General features: G+C 45.9%; 1 protein-coding gene across 1 annotated transcript in view; it reads right to left on the bottom strand.

Annotated features, from left to right (window-relative positions):
• Positions 1-16,262, bottom strand: part of ACOXL (acyl-CoA oxidase like) — a 392,883-nt gene that overhangs the window by 273,613 nt on the left and 103,008 nt on the right. Inside the window, 1 exon segment of the mRNA XM_045287148.1 lies at positions 7,650-7,684. Coding sequence (XP_045143083.1) covers positions 7,650-7,684 — 35 coding nt within the window.

Here is a 16,262-nt window from a genome sequence, read left to right as displayed (position 1 = left end):
CCTATCCAGATAGCCGCCACTCATCCATTAGTTTGTGGTCTCATGGTCCCTTGTGTGTTGCTGTGGTACGGGCAGCTACGCCAACAGTATTTCAAATATCACCAGCGTCCCCCACAGTGAACAGGTTCCAGCAGAGCTTCCAAACCAAGAAAAGACTAAGAAGAAAGAGCAGACCGTGCACTTCTGAGGAAACAGCCACTGCCGGCCTTCTGGATCGCAGCAGAGCACTGCCCGATACAGTGCCACAGGAGGAGGAGCCCCTCGGGTCGGAAAGCACTCAGAGGAGGCCTGTGAAGGGGCTGCTTCCTCAAAGCAGAGTTAACCTTAATAACACAAGTGTCTAAGACTTGCAGGACCTTCATCTGCTGACTCAAAATGTGAAGGGCTACCCATATCCATTGAAACTCTGAAGATGTAATAGACACCAGTATCAATTTGGATAATGGGAAGTCATCAAAAATCAAATGGCATGGGAGAAGGCCAACATTCTAGACGTTGGTGAGTTGACATGGACTGGTATTGGTGATTTTGAATTAGACAGCCACATAATCTACTATGTCAGGAGTGACCAATTAAAGAGAAACGGCATCCTACCTATCATTAAACAGAACTTCAAGAACTACAAGGGGGAACCAACCAACGAAACAAAGAAAACAAAATGGAAAAAACTCTGCCCAGCGGAGCTTTTTGTGATACACATTGTTCCCCCACTAAGCGAGCATCTAGCAACTCACTCTGAGTTAGTGCACCCAGTGGCATCACCTGGGAAGGTTCTCTCTGGTCACAGTGATTTTTTTCATGACAGCAGTTTTGCTTGAACCTCATTTTTTGTAATGGCCAATTTAAGCCACATCACACCATGTAGCTGTGAAATTTTGTTTCCTGCTCAGAAAAAAATGGCACAGAAACTGTTGTGATGTTTAACACAGCTTACAAAGACAGGGCTATGGGAAAATCTCAAGTGTACGAGTGGTTTTCTCATTTCAAAAAAGATGAAATGTTGAATGGATGACAAACCTCGTTCTGAACGTTCGTCAACTTCCCTAACGGACAAAAATGTCTAATCACAGTGCATTTGAAGTTCATTCCACCGAGTCAGACTATTAACCCAGCTTTCTATTTAGAGGTTCTGAAAATATTGCCTAACAGTGTGTGACAAAAAAGGCCTGATTTGTGGCAGACAAGGGACTGGTTTTGCCATCACGACAATGCACCTGCTCACGCAGCCATCTCAGTGTGCCAGTTTATGGCAAAAAACAGCATGCCTCTCTTGCCCCATGCACCTGACTCACCTGACCTGGCTCCACGCAGCTTCTTTCATTTCCATGAATGAAAAGTGACATGAAAGGATAGTGATTTGATGAAGTACAAGAGGTGAGGGAAAAAATGAGGTGCTGTCAGCCATCCAACAGATGAGTTTGAAAAATGTTTCCAAGAATGGAATCATAGATTGGACAAATGTATTAAGTGTAATGAAGACTACTTTGAAGGCAATAAGGTTTTGTTTTAAAAAAATTAGATACATAGCTTCTGGGGGAAAATTCCACTTTGGGGGAGGGTAGCCCTTCATATACTAAAGTACAATGTTGTCAGTGATAGGATAATATCCCATCACTACAAGGAAGACCAGTTAATATGACTGTAATCCCAATTTATGCTACAACCGTTAATAGCAAAAATAAGTAAATTGAAGATTTTTACCACCATTGGCAATGTGAAATTGATCCAGTATGCAATCAATATTCATTAATAATCACTAATGATGAAATACAAAAGTTGGAAACAAAGACGGGTCAGTAATTGAAAAAATGTCCTTTATGACAGAAATGATAGTAGAGATTACAAGTGTGTTAGTCTGGGTACTTTAGAGAAACAAATCCACAGAAACTCATGTATAAGAGAAAGCTTTATATAAAGGTTAAGTGCACATCAAGAAAACATCCCAACCCAGTGCTGCCCAAGTCCACAAGTCAACATTAACCCATATGTCCAACAACAATCCACAAAGTCCTCCTCCATCTCACAAAACAGAAGCAATCATGCCAACTGCAGAAGGAAAGCCGAGTCAGTGAATGTGTAACCATCTCAGCGCTGGCAGGGATCTCCACACAGGTGCTCCAGCACCCAGGGCTGCATCTGGGTAGGTCCATGTGGCTTCTCCTCAGGGATGTCTTGCAGGAAGTGAGACTTTCCAGCTAAAGCAGGGAACTGGCTAAGGCAGCTGCACCCTGGTCCGACCATCAGAAAGCAAGAGGCTCGAGAACTAGAAAGGCAAGGCTCACTGAGCCATTTATCTCTCTGCCCTTCAATTAATCCCACATGTGTTTATCGGCCAGGTTGGCACAATAAACTAACTAACTCAACAAGATAGAATTTTACATTAGATCAACGACTTATTCATTGCCAATGCCTGTTTTACAACACATAAATAGCCACTCTACACATGGCCCTCACAAGATGGAACACACAGACCATGTGTGGGAAACGATAATGAAGAAACTCAATAGCATCTACCAAAATAAGGCCAGGGGCTAACTCTGGCACAGACCCCCACATGCAAGTGCAAACTGATGCTGAAGAAAAATTAAAACAAACCCGAGAGCCACATTACCACCTTGACTCTATCCTGCCTGAATGCAGAGCCCATCTCACGAGTGTGAGTCCTCTGACACCCTGCACACTAACGACTGAGGACCAGATGAGTTGTGGGAAGATAAAAGACAAGGAAAAAAGAAAAGATCAAAATAGATGTCAGAAGAGCTTCAGATGTCTGAACCTTGCTTTTGAATGCAGAGTAGTTTAAGCAACTGGAAGTAATTATGAAGCAAAGGAACTTCATAAAACACTTCGAAGGCCAGATTGAAAAGACACAGTAAAGTATTATAATGAAATGTGCAAAGACTTTGTGTTATAAACCCACAAAAGGAAGGGCACATTCAGCATTTCTCACACTGAAAACAAACTGAAGGAAAAATCCAAGCCTCAAGTTGTACTATTGAAGGATTCTATGGGACTTGAGTTCAATATGCTTGAGTTCTATGTGCTGGCGAAGAATATTGGAAGTCTCAGGGGCTGCCAAAAGAACCAACAACTCTGTCTTGGAAGAAGTACAGCCAGAATGCTCCTTAGAGGTAAGGATGGCAAGATTTCATCTCATGTACTTTGCACATGTTTTCAGGAGAGACCAGTTCCTGGAAAAGGCCATCATGTTTGACAGGAGTGGCAGCAAAAAAAAGGGAAGGCTGGGAGTGTGGCAGGGGAAGTTGGGGGAGGGGCAGAAGGGATGGGGAGCTAATAACCATGAGCACAAGAATGAAGAAGATGGATGTTCTGAAATAATTGATTGCGATGAGGATTGTACAATTCATCTTGGCGTGATTGAACTGTTGAATTGTATGATACATGGATTCTATGCCAATAAAACTGTTGGAAAAAAAAACAATAAAAATTACAAAAGAAAAAGAGAGTGAGAATGGTTGCGCAATTTCAGGTCATTGATTTCCCCCTCATCGGACATATGAAAATTGTCGGTATATGTCCGGTTGTGTATATTTACCATAGCAACAACAATAATCTAAATTCATTTTTAAGAAAGAAGAAAGCCCTGGACAAGCTGGATGGACACAGTGGCTGCAACAATTGGCTCAAACAATTGTGAAGACGGCGCAGGCGTGGCAGTGCTTCCTTCTGTGGGACACAGGGCCCTTACGACCCAGAACAGACTTGCCCGCACCTAGAGCAGCAACAGGAGCAACATACTGGACTAGGAAGGAAGCATCAAAAGAAGGTGGGCGGAATGCAGTCACGGCAGCAGCAAGATTTTTCGATGTTCAACCATTTCAGGAGGAAGCATATCATCAAGAAACAATTCTATTAAGGGGAAGTCCAAGATTCCTTGAAGGCATGGTGAAAAACACGGCTCCAGGAATTGACAGGATATCAGTGGAAATGTTTCAACAATCTGATATAGCCCTGGAAGCACTTTGCTCATCCATGCCAAGATATTCAGGTGGCCAACCACCTAAAAGAGATTTGTGCCTATTCCAAAGAAGGGTGGTGCAGTAGAATGTAGACAGCATCAAACAATATCATTAGTCTTGCATGCAAATAAAATGTCGCTGAAGATAATTTTCAAAGGGTTGCAGCAATATGTCAACAGGAAATTACTAGAAATCCAAGCAGAATTCAGAAGAGGACATCGAATGAAGGATATCATCCCTGTTGTCAGATGGATCTTGGCTGATATTAGAGAATACCAGAAATATGGTTACCTGTGTCTTATTGACCATGAAAAGGCAGTTACCTGGGAGCCCCGGTGGCACAATGGTTATGAGTTGGGCTGCAAACTGCAAGTTCCACAGTTCAAATCCACCAGCAACTCCACAGGAGAAAAACAAGCTTTATACTCCGGTAAATAGTTACAGTGTTGGAAACCCATAGGGAAAGTTCTACTCTGCCCTATACGGATGGCAGTGAGATTTGTTTTTTGTTTTTTGTTTTTCTTTGTTAAAGTCAGTTGACTGTTCGGATTAAGAAAAAAAAAATTCCCGTAAAGAAGGGGAATTCCAGACCATGTAATTGTGCTCATGCGGAACTTGTACATAAACCAAGAGACAAGTCTTCGGAACAGAACATGGGGCTACTTTGTGGTTTAAAATCATGAAAGGCATGTGTGGAGGCAGTACCCTTTCATGAACTCTGCATGCTGAGCCAATAATCCAAGAAGCTGGGTCTCTGAAGAAGAGCACAGCATCAGGATGCGAGGAGGGCACCTTAACAACTTCTGAAAATACAGATGACACCACCTCGCTTGCTGAAAATTCAGGGACTTGAAGCACTTCCTGATGAAGATCCAAGTCTACAACCGTCACTACAGGTTACATCTCACATAAAGAGAAAAACCCCTCACAACCAGATCAATAAACAACATTGTGCTGAACAGAGAAAAGACAGAAGTCGGCAAGCCTGTCGTTCACTAATCAACATCAATGAAGGCATCGATCAAGAAAGCAAATGCGTTGGGCAAACCTGCTGCAGGAGAGCTCTTCAAAGTGTTATACACATCAAATGAGGCCTCAGGTGTGGCTGAACCACGCCCTGGCAATTCCAGTGGTCTCTTATGCTGAACAATCATGGAAGCTGAAAAGCCATTAAGGAAGAGTTGCTGGATCTGAATTACAGCAGTGGAGAAGAATAACGAAATAACTCCGATTGTCAGAAGAATGAACAAATAAACCTCTCTAGGGAAAGTACAGTGGGAAGGCTCCTTAGAAGCAAGGATGGTGAGACTTCATCTCATGTGCTTTGGACATGTTCTCAGGAGAGACCAGTCCTGGGAGAAGGATGCCATGCTTGGTGAAATAGAAAGTAAGAGAGAAAGAGGAAAGCTCTCAATGAGATGGAAGGGCACAGTGGCTGCAGTCTTGGGCTCGAACATGGCAGGGGCTTCAGGGAGGAAGCAGGGCGGGGCCGGATCTCATCCGGTTGACATAGGGTTACCATGCGTGGGAACCGGTTCACTGGCATCTAACAAGAAGGACAAGGTCTTAAATTCCTTTTCCCAAGTGTTTGAAATACGCATTTCAACATTTAGTTGGAGTCTGTAACAGACTGCATTTTCCAGAGATGGCCACACCAATACCTCCCCTGTGTCATCTGCTCCTGGTACAACCTTGTGACCAACATGCCGGTGGTCCCCCAGATTTTGCGCCTCACACTTGAACAGAGTTGCCGTTGTGTAGCAACCTGTCAATTCTGACACAAAGCCACCCGGGGCGACAGAGTACTGATCCATAGGGTTTCCTTGGCAGCAGTCTTTACCGGCTGCTGTTGCTAGGTGCCGTGACTCCGTTCTAACCCATAGCAACCCTGTGCATGACAGAACAAAACCCTGCACAATGGTCCTGCTCCATCCTCACGGTGGTTCCTATGGCATCCACGGTGCCAATCCATCTCCTTGAGGGCCTTCCTCTTGCTCTCTGCCCCTCTACTTTACCATGCATAATGCCCTTCTCCAGCGCTGGTGGCTCCTGACAACATGTCCCAACATGTCTCACCATCCTGTCCTCTAAGGAGCACTCTGGCCATACTTCTCCCAAGACAGCTGTGTTTGTCCTTTCAGCCATTCTTGGCACTTTCAGTATTCTTCTCCAGCACCACAATTCACATGCATCAGCTCTTCTCCGACCTCCCTTATTCAATGTCCAACTTTCAAGTGCATATGAAGCAGTGGAAAATACGATGGCATGGGTCAGGTGCACCTTAGTCCTCAAAGTAACATCCTTGCTTTTCAATATTGTGAAAAGATCTTAGTAGAGCAGATTGGCCTACTGCAACACCTCTTTTGATCCCTTGACTGCTGCTTCCATAAGCATTGATGCGGACCTAAGTGAGACAAAATCCTTGGAAACTTCAATCTTTTCTCCATTTATCATGATGTTACTTATTTGTCCACTTGTGAGGATTTCAGTCTTCCTTACATTGAGTTGTAATCCATACTGAAGGCTACAATCCATGATCTTTATCAGCAAGTGCTTCAAGGTCTCCTTACTGTCAGCAAGCAAGGTTGTATCATCTGCACATCTCAGGTTGTTAATAAACGTTCTCAATCCTGTTGCCACATTCCTCTTCATATAACCCAGTTTCTCTGATTAATTGCTTATCATGCAGCTTGAACAAGCGTAGTGAGAGGATACAATCCTAACACACATCTTTCCTGATTTTAAGCCATACAACATTCCCTTGTCTGTTCAAACACCTGCTTCTTGATCCATGTACTAGTTCCTGAAGAGCACAATGAAGTGTTCTGGAACACCCATTCTCCTCGTAGTAATTCAGAGTTTATCATGGTCCACATGGCCGAATGTCTTTGCATAGTCAATAAAACACAAGTAAATATCTTTCTGGTATTCTCTGCTTTGAGCCAAGATCCATCTGACATCAGCAATGATATCCCTTGTTCCATGTCCTCTTTGGAGTCCAGCCTGAACTTCTGACAGCTCCCTGTCAATGCGCTGCTGCCTCCCTTATTGGATGATCTCCAGCAAAATTGTACTTGTGTGAGGTATCAATGACATTGTTCTGTAGCTTGAGCATTCTGTTGGGTTATCTTTCTTTGGAACGGGCACACATATGGATCTCTTCGTTTTCTTCCAAACTTCCTGGCATAGATGAGTGAGTGCTTCTAGTGCTTCATCAGCTTGCTGAAACATTTCAATTGGTGTTCCATCAATTTCTGGAGTCTTGCTTCAGCGCATACACTCAGTGATGCTTAAACTTCTTCCTTCGGCATCATTGCCTTTTGCTCATGTGCTGCCTCCTGAAATGGTGAAACGGCAACTAGTTCTTGGTGTAGTGACTCTGTGTATTCTTTCTATATCCAGAAACTAATCCACGGTCCTTGCACTAGAACATCATATTTAAAAGAAATGGGCTCCTTGCTACAACTTTTATATGAATACCTTATTCCTTCAAATAGCAATTCACGTAGACCAATCAAGCAAACAGAATGATTTAACCTCAAGTTTTGACACGTGAATAATGTGAAGAGCAGCCATACACAAAAAATAAATAAATGAGGACAAGATCTTTAGACTATAGCACACCAATAGTAAGAATATTTTTCAAAAAGAAAAAAATTTAAATTTTACCTGTGGCTATACCGAATGGCTATCGTCAACCCAAGCTGTAATTGAAAAAGAGAGACAAAAGCATTAAGTAGTATCAAGAATATGTGGGATAATCAAGACAATTAACTTAATATGGTCAATTATTCCTAAAAGGCTGTTTCTAATGCTTCATCAGTAACACAGTTTAACAATAGATCTTTCGTTTCAATTTAGCTCTTAGAGGATATTTACATTTCAGGAGAAAGTCTTACCCCCCAAACATCTGCTGTCATTGGAGCCAATTCCAACTCACAGCGACCCCATAGGGCATCTTTATAGGAGCAGACAGCCTCATCTTTCTCCCAAGCAGGAACTGGCAGGCTCGGACCTTTCAGTTAGCAGCTGAGTGCTTACCCAGTGTATACCCGGGTTCCTGCAGGGTCTTAAAGGGGCCTAGAAACACTTTGCTGTGAATTAGACCGAAAGTCTGTCTCATCAGGAAAGACTTCCAACACTGAATCTTCTTAGCTCTGAACCAAAGGTGGAATCACAGCTTTTGAGTGGTCCCAAGGTCCATGGCTTAAACCACTCCTTTAGGAAACCACACCCACAGGTCCAGGGGGTCAGTCTCCCTTCCCCCAGGGGACACTCCAAGTGGAGTCCTTCTGGGGATGGGGGATGTTCAGCACAGCTGTCACACTGATCCCAGAAGCCCAGGGCCGACAAGCCTCTGCTCTGGAGGCAGGAAAGAAATCAAGTCCAAAATAACAATGTGAAATCAAGAGACCGCCTGCTTGGGTGCACACACTTGCTGGGCACAGCAACAAAAGGCGTTCGAGGGGAAACTGTGATTTCCTCTTTGCGCTGCGGGGGTGTCATGGAAACCTCCCATGCAGTAAGTGGGGGCCAGATCCTGCGATGTGGGCCTCAGCTGGTTCACGTGAGGCCGTCGCTAGCTGGCAAGCATCAGCAAGTTACTGAAACTCTCAGTGTCTCAGTGTTTTCAACTGTAATGTGGAAGAAAAAAGAAGTGCTTCACAAGACGAATACTGTACGGATGAAGTTCTTTTTCTATGTGCGTGCTTAAGGTCTACAGGTGTGTGGGCTCCCTGACGGACAGACAAGAAAAAATATAAACTACCATCACTGTATGTATGGTCAGCAATATCCCACTCATGAAAATGCTATTGCGTGATGGAATTCAGTTGTTGAGTTTGTTTTGGGAACTTTGGCGTTATTTCGGCCTGTGAAAAAATATAATCAGAGCCAGACATCCCTATACACTCAAAACCAAACTCACTGCACCAGGTCAATTCTGACTCATCAACTGCCTTGTCAGAAAGCTCTGGCATTAATAATGTGGCAAATGCACAGCAAGGGCATTGATTCTTCAGTGGTAGAACCCTCACCTCTTGTGAGGGAGGCCCAGGTTTGATTTCTGGCTAAAGCACCTTATGATCAGGCATCACCTGGTCTGTTCGTGTAGACTTGTGTGATGTTATGATGATGAGCAGGTATCAGGCAAACTTCCAAACTAAAACTAGGAAGAAAGGCCTGGAAATCTACTTCCAAAAATCAGCCAGCGAAAAATCCCATGGCTCACAAGATTCAATCATGAGGATGGCACGGGACCAGGCACGTCCTTCTGTAGAGCATGGAGTTCTATCAAGTCAAGGGTCCACCCGATAGTAGTTAACACCAACAAACCTGCAGCAGTTCCAAGCCCAAGCAGCATGTAGTATATCATTTCTAAAACAAGTGTCTGACAAAGTGTGATAGGTAGGTTTATTGTACCAACCTGGCCAATAGGAACATGTGGGATTAATAAAGTCGCAGTTGGATTGGAGGGCAAAGAGATAAATGGCTCAGCAAGGCCCTCCCCTCTCTCTCTTGCTTTCTGGTAACTGGACCAGTGAGTGGCTGCTAGTTCTCTGCCTCAACTGTGAGCTACACTACCCATGGGGCAGCCAACCTGTATCACTAGAGCTTGAGGTTCCTTCGAGGCCTGCTTCGCCACACTGCTGGTGTGTAGATGGCTTGAGCTCGAGGCTGTCGGTTCCTGTCATCTTGCATTGCTTGAGTTCAATATCCCATCCAGGCCTGCTTTGCTAAACTCCTGAGCTGCTGACTGTTGGCGACCCACTGTGCTGTTTGCTGCCTGTGGCCAGACTACATGCATTGCTCTAGGGAAAACTCCGCTGTCTGCTTCCTTGACCTTGGACCCAGCAGCCCTCATGAGTTGAAGGACTTCCAGTATATTAATAGTTCCACGGAAGTGAGTTGAACTGAGCCCTCTGTACTGCTGCATGGACTATTTAGATGTTATATTCCTTCATGTTGTATTTATCTATCCATATACATATACATAATCATAAGTGTCCTGGTTTTGTTTTTCCAGAGAACCCTGTCTAACACATGAAGTTACACCTAAAGATGCTCAAACACATCACCTCGTTCCCGACTTCAGCCCCGCGACGTCAGCCAAGGGAGTGAGGGCTGGGAGAATAACAGTTGCGGTAAGAAAGCCCGATGCTGCTGCTCAGCTCAACCTACTGCAGACCCTCTGCACAGCTCAGCACAAGACTAAGTCGGTTGTGCATCCACACACACCACACAAACAAACAATGCTCTGTTGTCTACTCTCAGGGAACACAGCAAATCCTCAAAAAAAAATTTTTTTTTGAACACTCTAAAAATCGAGGCATGAAATAGACAAAATCAAGTTGATTTCATACCATACTCAACTCACTGCCATCAAGCCAATGTAACTCCTAGTGACTCCACAGGACAGGGCAAAACTGCCCCTGTGGGTTTCTGACACTAACTCTTTATGGGGGCAGAAAGCCTCATTTTTCTCCCGAGGAACAGCTAGTGGATTCAAACTGCTGACTTTGTGGTTAGCAGCCCAACACATAACTACTATACCACCGAGGCTCCGATTGTATACCATACTCTACTGAATTAACCCCACTGTCTAATTATCTATGTCAACTAAACCAGGAGGACATTTTCTTTGAGACATCAGGCAACAGAAGATACCCCAGGGAGACCAAGAACTTCAAGGACAAGGAGGAAACTGCTTTGAGAAAGAAATGACACAGAAACTCTCGCCAAAAGATGCTGGTGAGGCTATCAAAAGATAGAGTGTCTGGGATCTTAAAGGCTTGAAGATAAACAAATGGCCACCTACCTGAGAAGCAACAGAGCCCACATGGAAGAAGCACACCAGCCTGTGCGATCACGAGGTGTCGAAGGGATCAGGTATCAGGCATCTAAAACCCAGAACAAAATCATACCCAATGTGAATAGGGGGGTGGAGTGGAGACCCAAAGCCCATTTGTAGACAATTGGACATCCCCACAGAAAAGTCACAAGGAAGAGATGAGCCAGTCAGAGTACAGTATAGCACAGATGAAACACACAGCTCTCCTCTAGTTCTTTAATGCTTCCTTCCCCCCACTACAATGACCTCAAATCTACCTTACAAATGGTAGAACATGCACACTGCTATAGATAAAAACCCGCAACACAGGGAGTCCAGGATAGATAAACCCCTCAGGGCCAACAATGAGAATAGAGATACCAGGAAGATAAGGGGAAGGTTGGGGAAGGAAGGGGGCATTGATAACAAGGATCAATCTATAAGCCCCTCCCAGGGGGACGAACAACAGAAAAGTGGGTCAAGGGTGACAAAGGATGATTTAAGATATAAAAATAATACTCTATAACTTATCAAGGGTTCACCAGGGGGGGAAGATGGGGGAGGAAGGGGGGGAAATGAGGAGCTGATACCAAGGCCTCAAGTAGAAAGAAAATGCTTTGAAAATGATGATGGCAACATATGTACAAATGTGCTTGACACAATGGATGACTGTATGGATTGTGATGAGATGTAAGAGCCCCCAATAAAAGTATTAAAAAAAGAGAAAAAGATGCCGGTGAGCAGAAACTTACAGATTTCACCTGCTGGGTAGCTTGACATTTCCTGGGGTTAGAAAATGCTGCCTTACAGTTAGGTTAATTATGAAGCTAACTTTACCAGCTGAATATTTTGTGAAGTGCTTGGAATACTGTTTAATTGGAGGCTTCTCCACAAGTTGAAAGATAAACCCTTGCTGGAGTAAGGAGGGGAAGTGGGGATCAGGAAGTGGGCAAGTAGCAGTAAAAAACCCTAGAGGAGGTGTTATATGGCAGCTTCAGTGGTTAAGGGGAGTGGGGGGGTCGGGGCTGGAAGTAAATCCTTCATAAAAGTGAACTTCAATGAGGCATTTTTATTAGCGATTCCCCGGCTTCAGAATCGAGGGTGTCTTGTTGCCATTTTTAAAGGACCCCCTTGTTAAGGAGTGTGAAGCAGAGAAACTCCAGGGGACAGAGCTGGTGTGATTCAGGCCAAACCGGCCGCTCTCCCTGCAGGCCTGCTGGCCCGAGTGAGAGGACCACGGGGGCCCAGGTTGGAGGAGACCCTACTTAGCCACGGAGCTGCGTCAAGGGCCTCCTGTACCTGCTCTTCCTCATTCCTACAGAGAAGTGAGAGCTGACAGCAGAGATGCCTCCACACCGGTCGCTAGGAGTTAGAATGAACTCGATGGCAGAGAGTTTGGTTTGGGGAGGAAGATGTCGAGCCAATGCCGACCCAGCAGGACAGGATAGAACTGCCCCTGTGAGTTCCCAAGACTGTAACTCTTCACGGGAGTAGAAAACCCCTGGTGGGTTCGAACTGCTGATCTGGCGGGAGCAGCCCAATGCGCAGCCACGCCGCCACCAGGGGCCCAGGGGAGGTGACGACCTCTCTGAAGTTTCAGTACAAGAGCAGATACCTGGGATGGGCAGCTGTACAGTCTGCCGAGAAAGAGGCCAGAGATGCCCTTTCGCTGGGCTTTAGCCAGCGCAGTAGATCAGCCAGGTTTCTCTGAAGGCCCCACACACACTCTGCTGGGAAGGAAGGCTTTAAGCAAGTCACAGCACGACCTACGGGTGCGTGCATGCGCACCCCCACCCCCACATAAGCGCTCCTGTGCTTCTGCCTCTGTGCGCACACTTACACCCACACTCACACCTCTGCACGCCTGCATGCACATCCACATACAAGTGAATGGGCACGCATACACTTACACATCACACTCTCCCACATGTGCAAGCAGGATTGAACAGGTGCCACCAGATACAGGCACACGTGCCTGCATGTGCGCACACATAAGCATGCGTGTGCTGACCCACATACATGTGTGCATGCGCACACATCCGTGCACACAGACACACAGGCACGCACGTTCCCATGTGCACAGATCCACTCTGCCTTTCAGAGAGGACCATGAAGACCCTCAGACAAAGGCAGGCTTCAGACAATTGACCCTTTTGTTGCTGTTCTCAGCAGGGACCAAGAGGGGTAAGAGGAAGGAGGCCTGGGGGTTGGCCCCCTGACCCCTGGGCCAGCTTGGCTGAGGCCAAGGGGTGGGGAGGTCAGCTGGAGTTTTGTGCTGCCAACCTCCCTGGAGACCGCCTCCCCAGGACATACTGTAAGTATTTCCAGAAAGCACTTAACCAGCTCCCCTTCAGAGCACTTCTTCTTTTTAGACTTCCACAATGTGTGAATAACAAAAATTAAATCGCTTTTTTAATGGCAAGGCAACAAGTACTTAAATCTTTTTCCAAATCTCCACCGTCCACAGAAACCTTTTCTCCGGCTGCCTTAGCCTGAACACGCTCCTTTTTATGAACAGCTGACCCAGGCAGCTGTTTTGCATCAAGTCTGAGGGGTTTCTGTACGACCCAGAGAGCTCAGACAACAGGCCGACCTTCCTGCATTAAAGGGTAATCTGAGAATCATTGGCCATAAAACACCCAGAAGTATACCAGCTGTAGATGGATATGCTCTAGAAATCACCACGTAATTGGCGCGGCTCTTTAAAAATAATAACCATCATTCCAGAACATATTTTTGTAAAGAGCACATCTTTTTTAAATGTAAAAATAAATAGTTTACACTCTCTCCATCGTCCCCAGGGACCCTGGGTGGTGTACAGGATTAACACACGCAGTTGCTAACCAAAAGGTTGGAGGTTCAAGTCCACACTGGGGTGCCTCGGAAGAAAGGCCTGATGCTCTCATCCCAAAACCGAGCCACTGAAAGTCCTACGGGGTGAAATTACAGTTGGATACATGTGAGGACGTCATGGGTCTGAACTGGCTACACTGTTTGGGTTTTTTTTGGTCTAGGGCAATGTCCATGCAGGTCCACACATCACCACCAAGTGCTCCTCCCTAGTGCCCCCAGCATTGTTGGGAATTTCTTTTCTCCCTATGGGTGAGCTCTCAAACACACCGAGGCCAGGGAGCGGCTTGGTGGGGAGGGAGAACCCATGGAAGGGCAGGACCCAAAGCCACCAAGCCAGGGAATGAAGCGCCAGGCCCAAGTCCAGAACTCTCTAGACCAAAAGGCACCGCAATCCAGTCGATTCTGACTCATCATGAGCCTATAGGACAGAGTAGAACTGCTTCCTAGCATTTCTGAGACTTTAAATCTTTATGGAGCAGAACGCCTCATCTCTCTCCCTCGGAGAGGCTGGTGGGTTTGAACCACTCATCTCGTGGTTAGCAGACCAACACCTAGCCCACAGCACCACCAGGGATCCTCTCTCTAGAGCAGGGACAGCAAACTCGAGAGACAGAGTCCACCACAGGCTAGGAGAAAACTGTGAAGAAGGGGGAGCCACCGCGTGTGACTGGTGAGGCTTCCCTCCCTTCCCCACACAGACCCATGAGTTTGTCCTTTAGTCCTTGGGCTTCGAAGTTGTTGTTGTTGTTTTGTTTTCATTTCAAAGGACTCTTTCCCAGGGGTAACCGCCGCCCAGCCACAGCCCAGGGGCTCTGCTGCTGACAGAAATGCTGATGGCTTGAACCCACCCAGCCTACCCTGCAGAAGAAAGGCCTGGCAGTCTGCTCCATCAAGTTTCCTCCAGAATAGCAGGAAGCCAAGGGTTTGACTCTGAAAACACCCATGTGTTAAAACTAATTTGAATAATATTCAACCCCAATGAGGAGCCAACGCTGTGGAATTTGGCCAAGGGGCTGCCAGTCTGCAGCCTCCCTTCACACCTGCGCTTCCAAAGTTCCCGTCAGGTTTTCGCCATCTCAAAACCAGATTCGTCTGTGACAAATCAGGGCTGATCCCGCGTGTGACCGGTGAGGCTTCCCTCCCTTCCCCACACAGACACACGAGTTTGTCCTTTAGTCCTTTGGCTTTGAAGTTGTTGTTGTTGTTGTTGTTTTGTTTTCATTTCAAAGGACCCAAGAATTATAACATCACAAAACAAACAACGTACAGCTTTTCTTTTTTCCTCCTGTCTTTGAACACCAACCTAAGCACCGCCCCTTCCCCCTCTTTGTGGGCAACCCTGAAAGGAACAACAGGAGAAAAGGCAGGTGGTGGAAGCAGGTGCCACAGGAACACAGCCCCCATGTGGGTGGAATCCCACGTGAGGCATCCCATGAAATACAACTGCAAGGATGCTGAAGAGTGCCGGAAATCCACTGTGGAAAAGGAAACGATCTATCCTCCCTGGACAGTTTCCATGACAAGAGCACCGTAGAGTCACATGCAAGGAGCCCTGGTGGTGGTGCTATTAGGTACATGCTGGACTGCTAACCACAAGGTCAGAGGTTCAAGCCCACACACTGTTCTGAGGGAGAGAGATGAGACTGCTGTCGCAAAGAACACCATACAGGGTTCACCTTGAGTTGGAACCGACTCAATGGCAGTGGGTAGATGAACAGCAGGCAGAACAAATAATAAAGAAAAATAATAGCGTCCATGTACCCTCGACTCAGTTTCCCCATCTTGCAAAGCTCTAGTACAATATAGCCACAGGATACTGACATCTATAGAGTCAGCATGCTGAACATTCTCATCGCAAGGATCCCTCGTGTTGCCCTTTTACAAATACCTCCACTTCTCTCCCATTCCTACTTTTGACTCAACCCCTGGCAACCACTCATCTTTTCTCCATGTCTGTTTATGCAAACAGAATCAAATAGTATGTAACCTCTCAAAACCGACTTTTTTTTTTCTTCTTTCTTTCTTAAAATATCTCTCTGGAGATTCATTCACACTGTTGCATATAATCAAGCATCTGTTAGTTTGCATTACTGAGTCATATAAGCATTAGACAACTAACCCCAGCGACAGCGGTTCAAGCCCACCAGCCACTCTGCAAGAAAAAGACGAGACTCTCTGTTCCAGTAGAGATTTTCTTTTCTATTTTTAAAGAGAGCGTTTATTTGGTAAAACAAAGACGAGGTGATTAGAGAAACATATCATCTGCATGAGAGAGACCGTTAGCCCGGACTAATACTGGGATCCAAGAGTTTGCTGAGATACTGGACTTTACAAGGGACACAGGGAAGGTCAAGCGGAAATGTCACCAAAACATGGCAGTCATAGTTACCAACGGCACTCCCCAAGCAGGATCTGGGCCATGACTGGAACATGCTCCAGCACAGATGTATGCCCTCAGAAAGATATCTCGGCACAGGGTCTCCGTGAGTCAGAACGGACTTGACAGCAGTGGGCTTATTCCACGACAAAGAAGCTGTGGTGGTGTAGTGGTGGCCTGCTTGCCCAACTTGGCAGTCCTGCAAGGCAGTGGGCTTATTCCA

The sequence above is a fragment of the Echinops telfairi genome, unplaced genomic scaffold (assembly GCF_000313985.2).
Source record: "Echinops telfairi isolate 266 unplaced genomic scaffold, ASM31398v2 ScPeMD7_11;HRSCAF=52, whole genome shotgun sequence".
NCBI lineage: Eukaryota > Metazoa > Chordata > Mammalia > Afrosoricida > Tenrecidae > Echinops > Echinops telfairi.
Note: the sequence above shows the minus strand (reverse complement) of the source record. Positions and strands in the feature narration are given on the sequence as shown.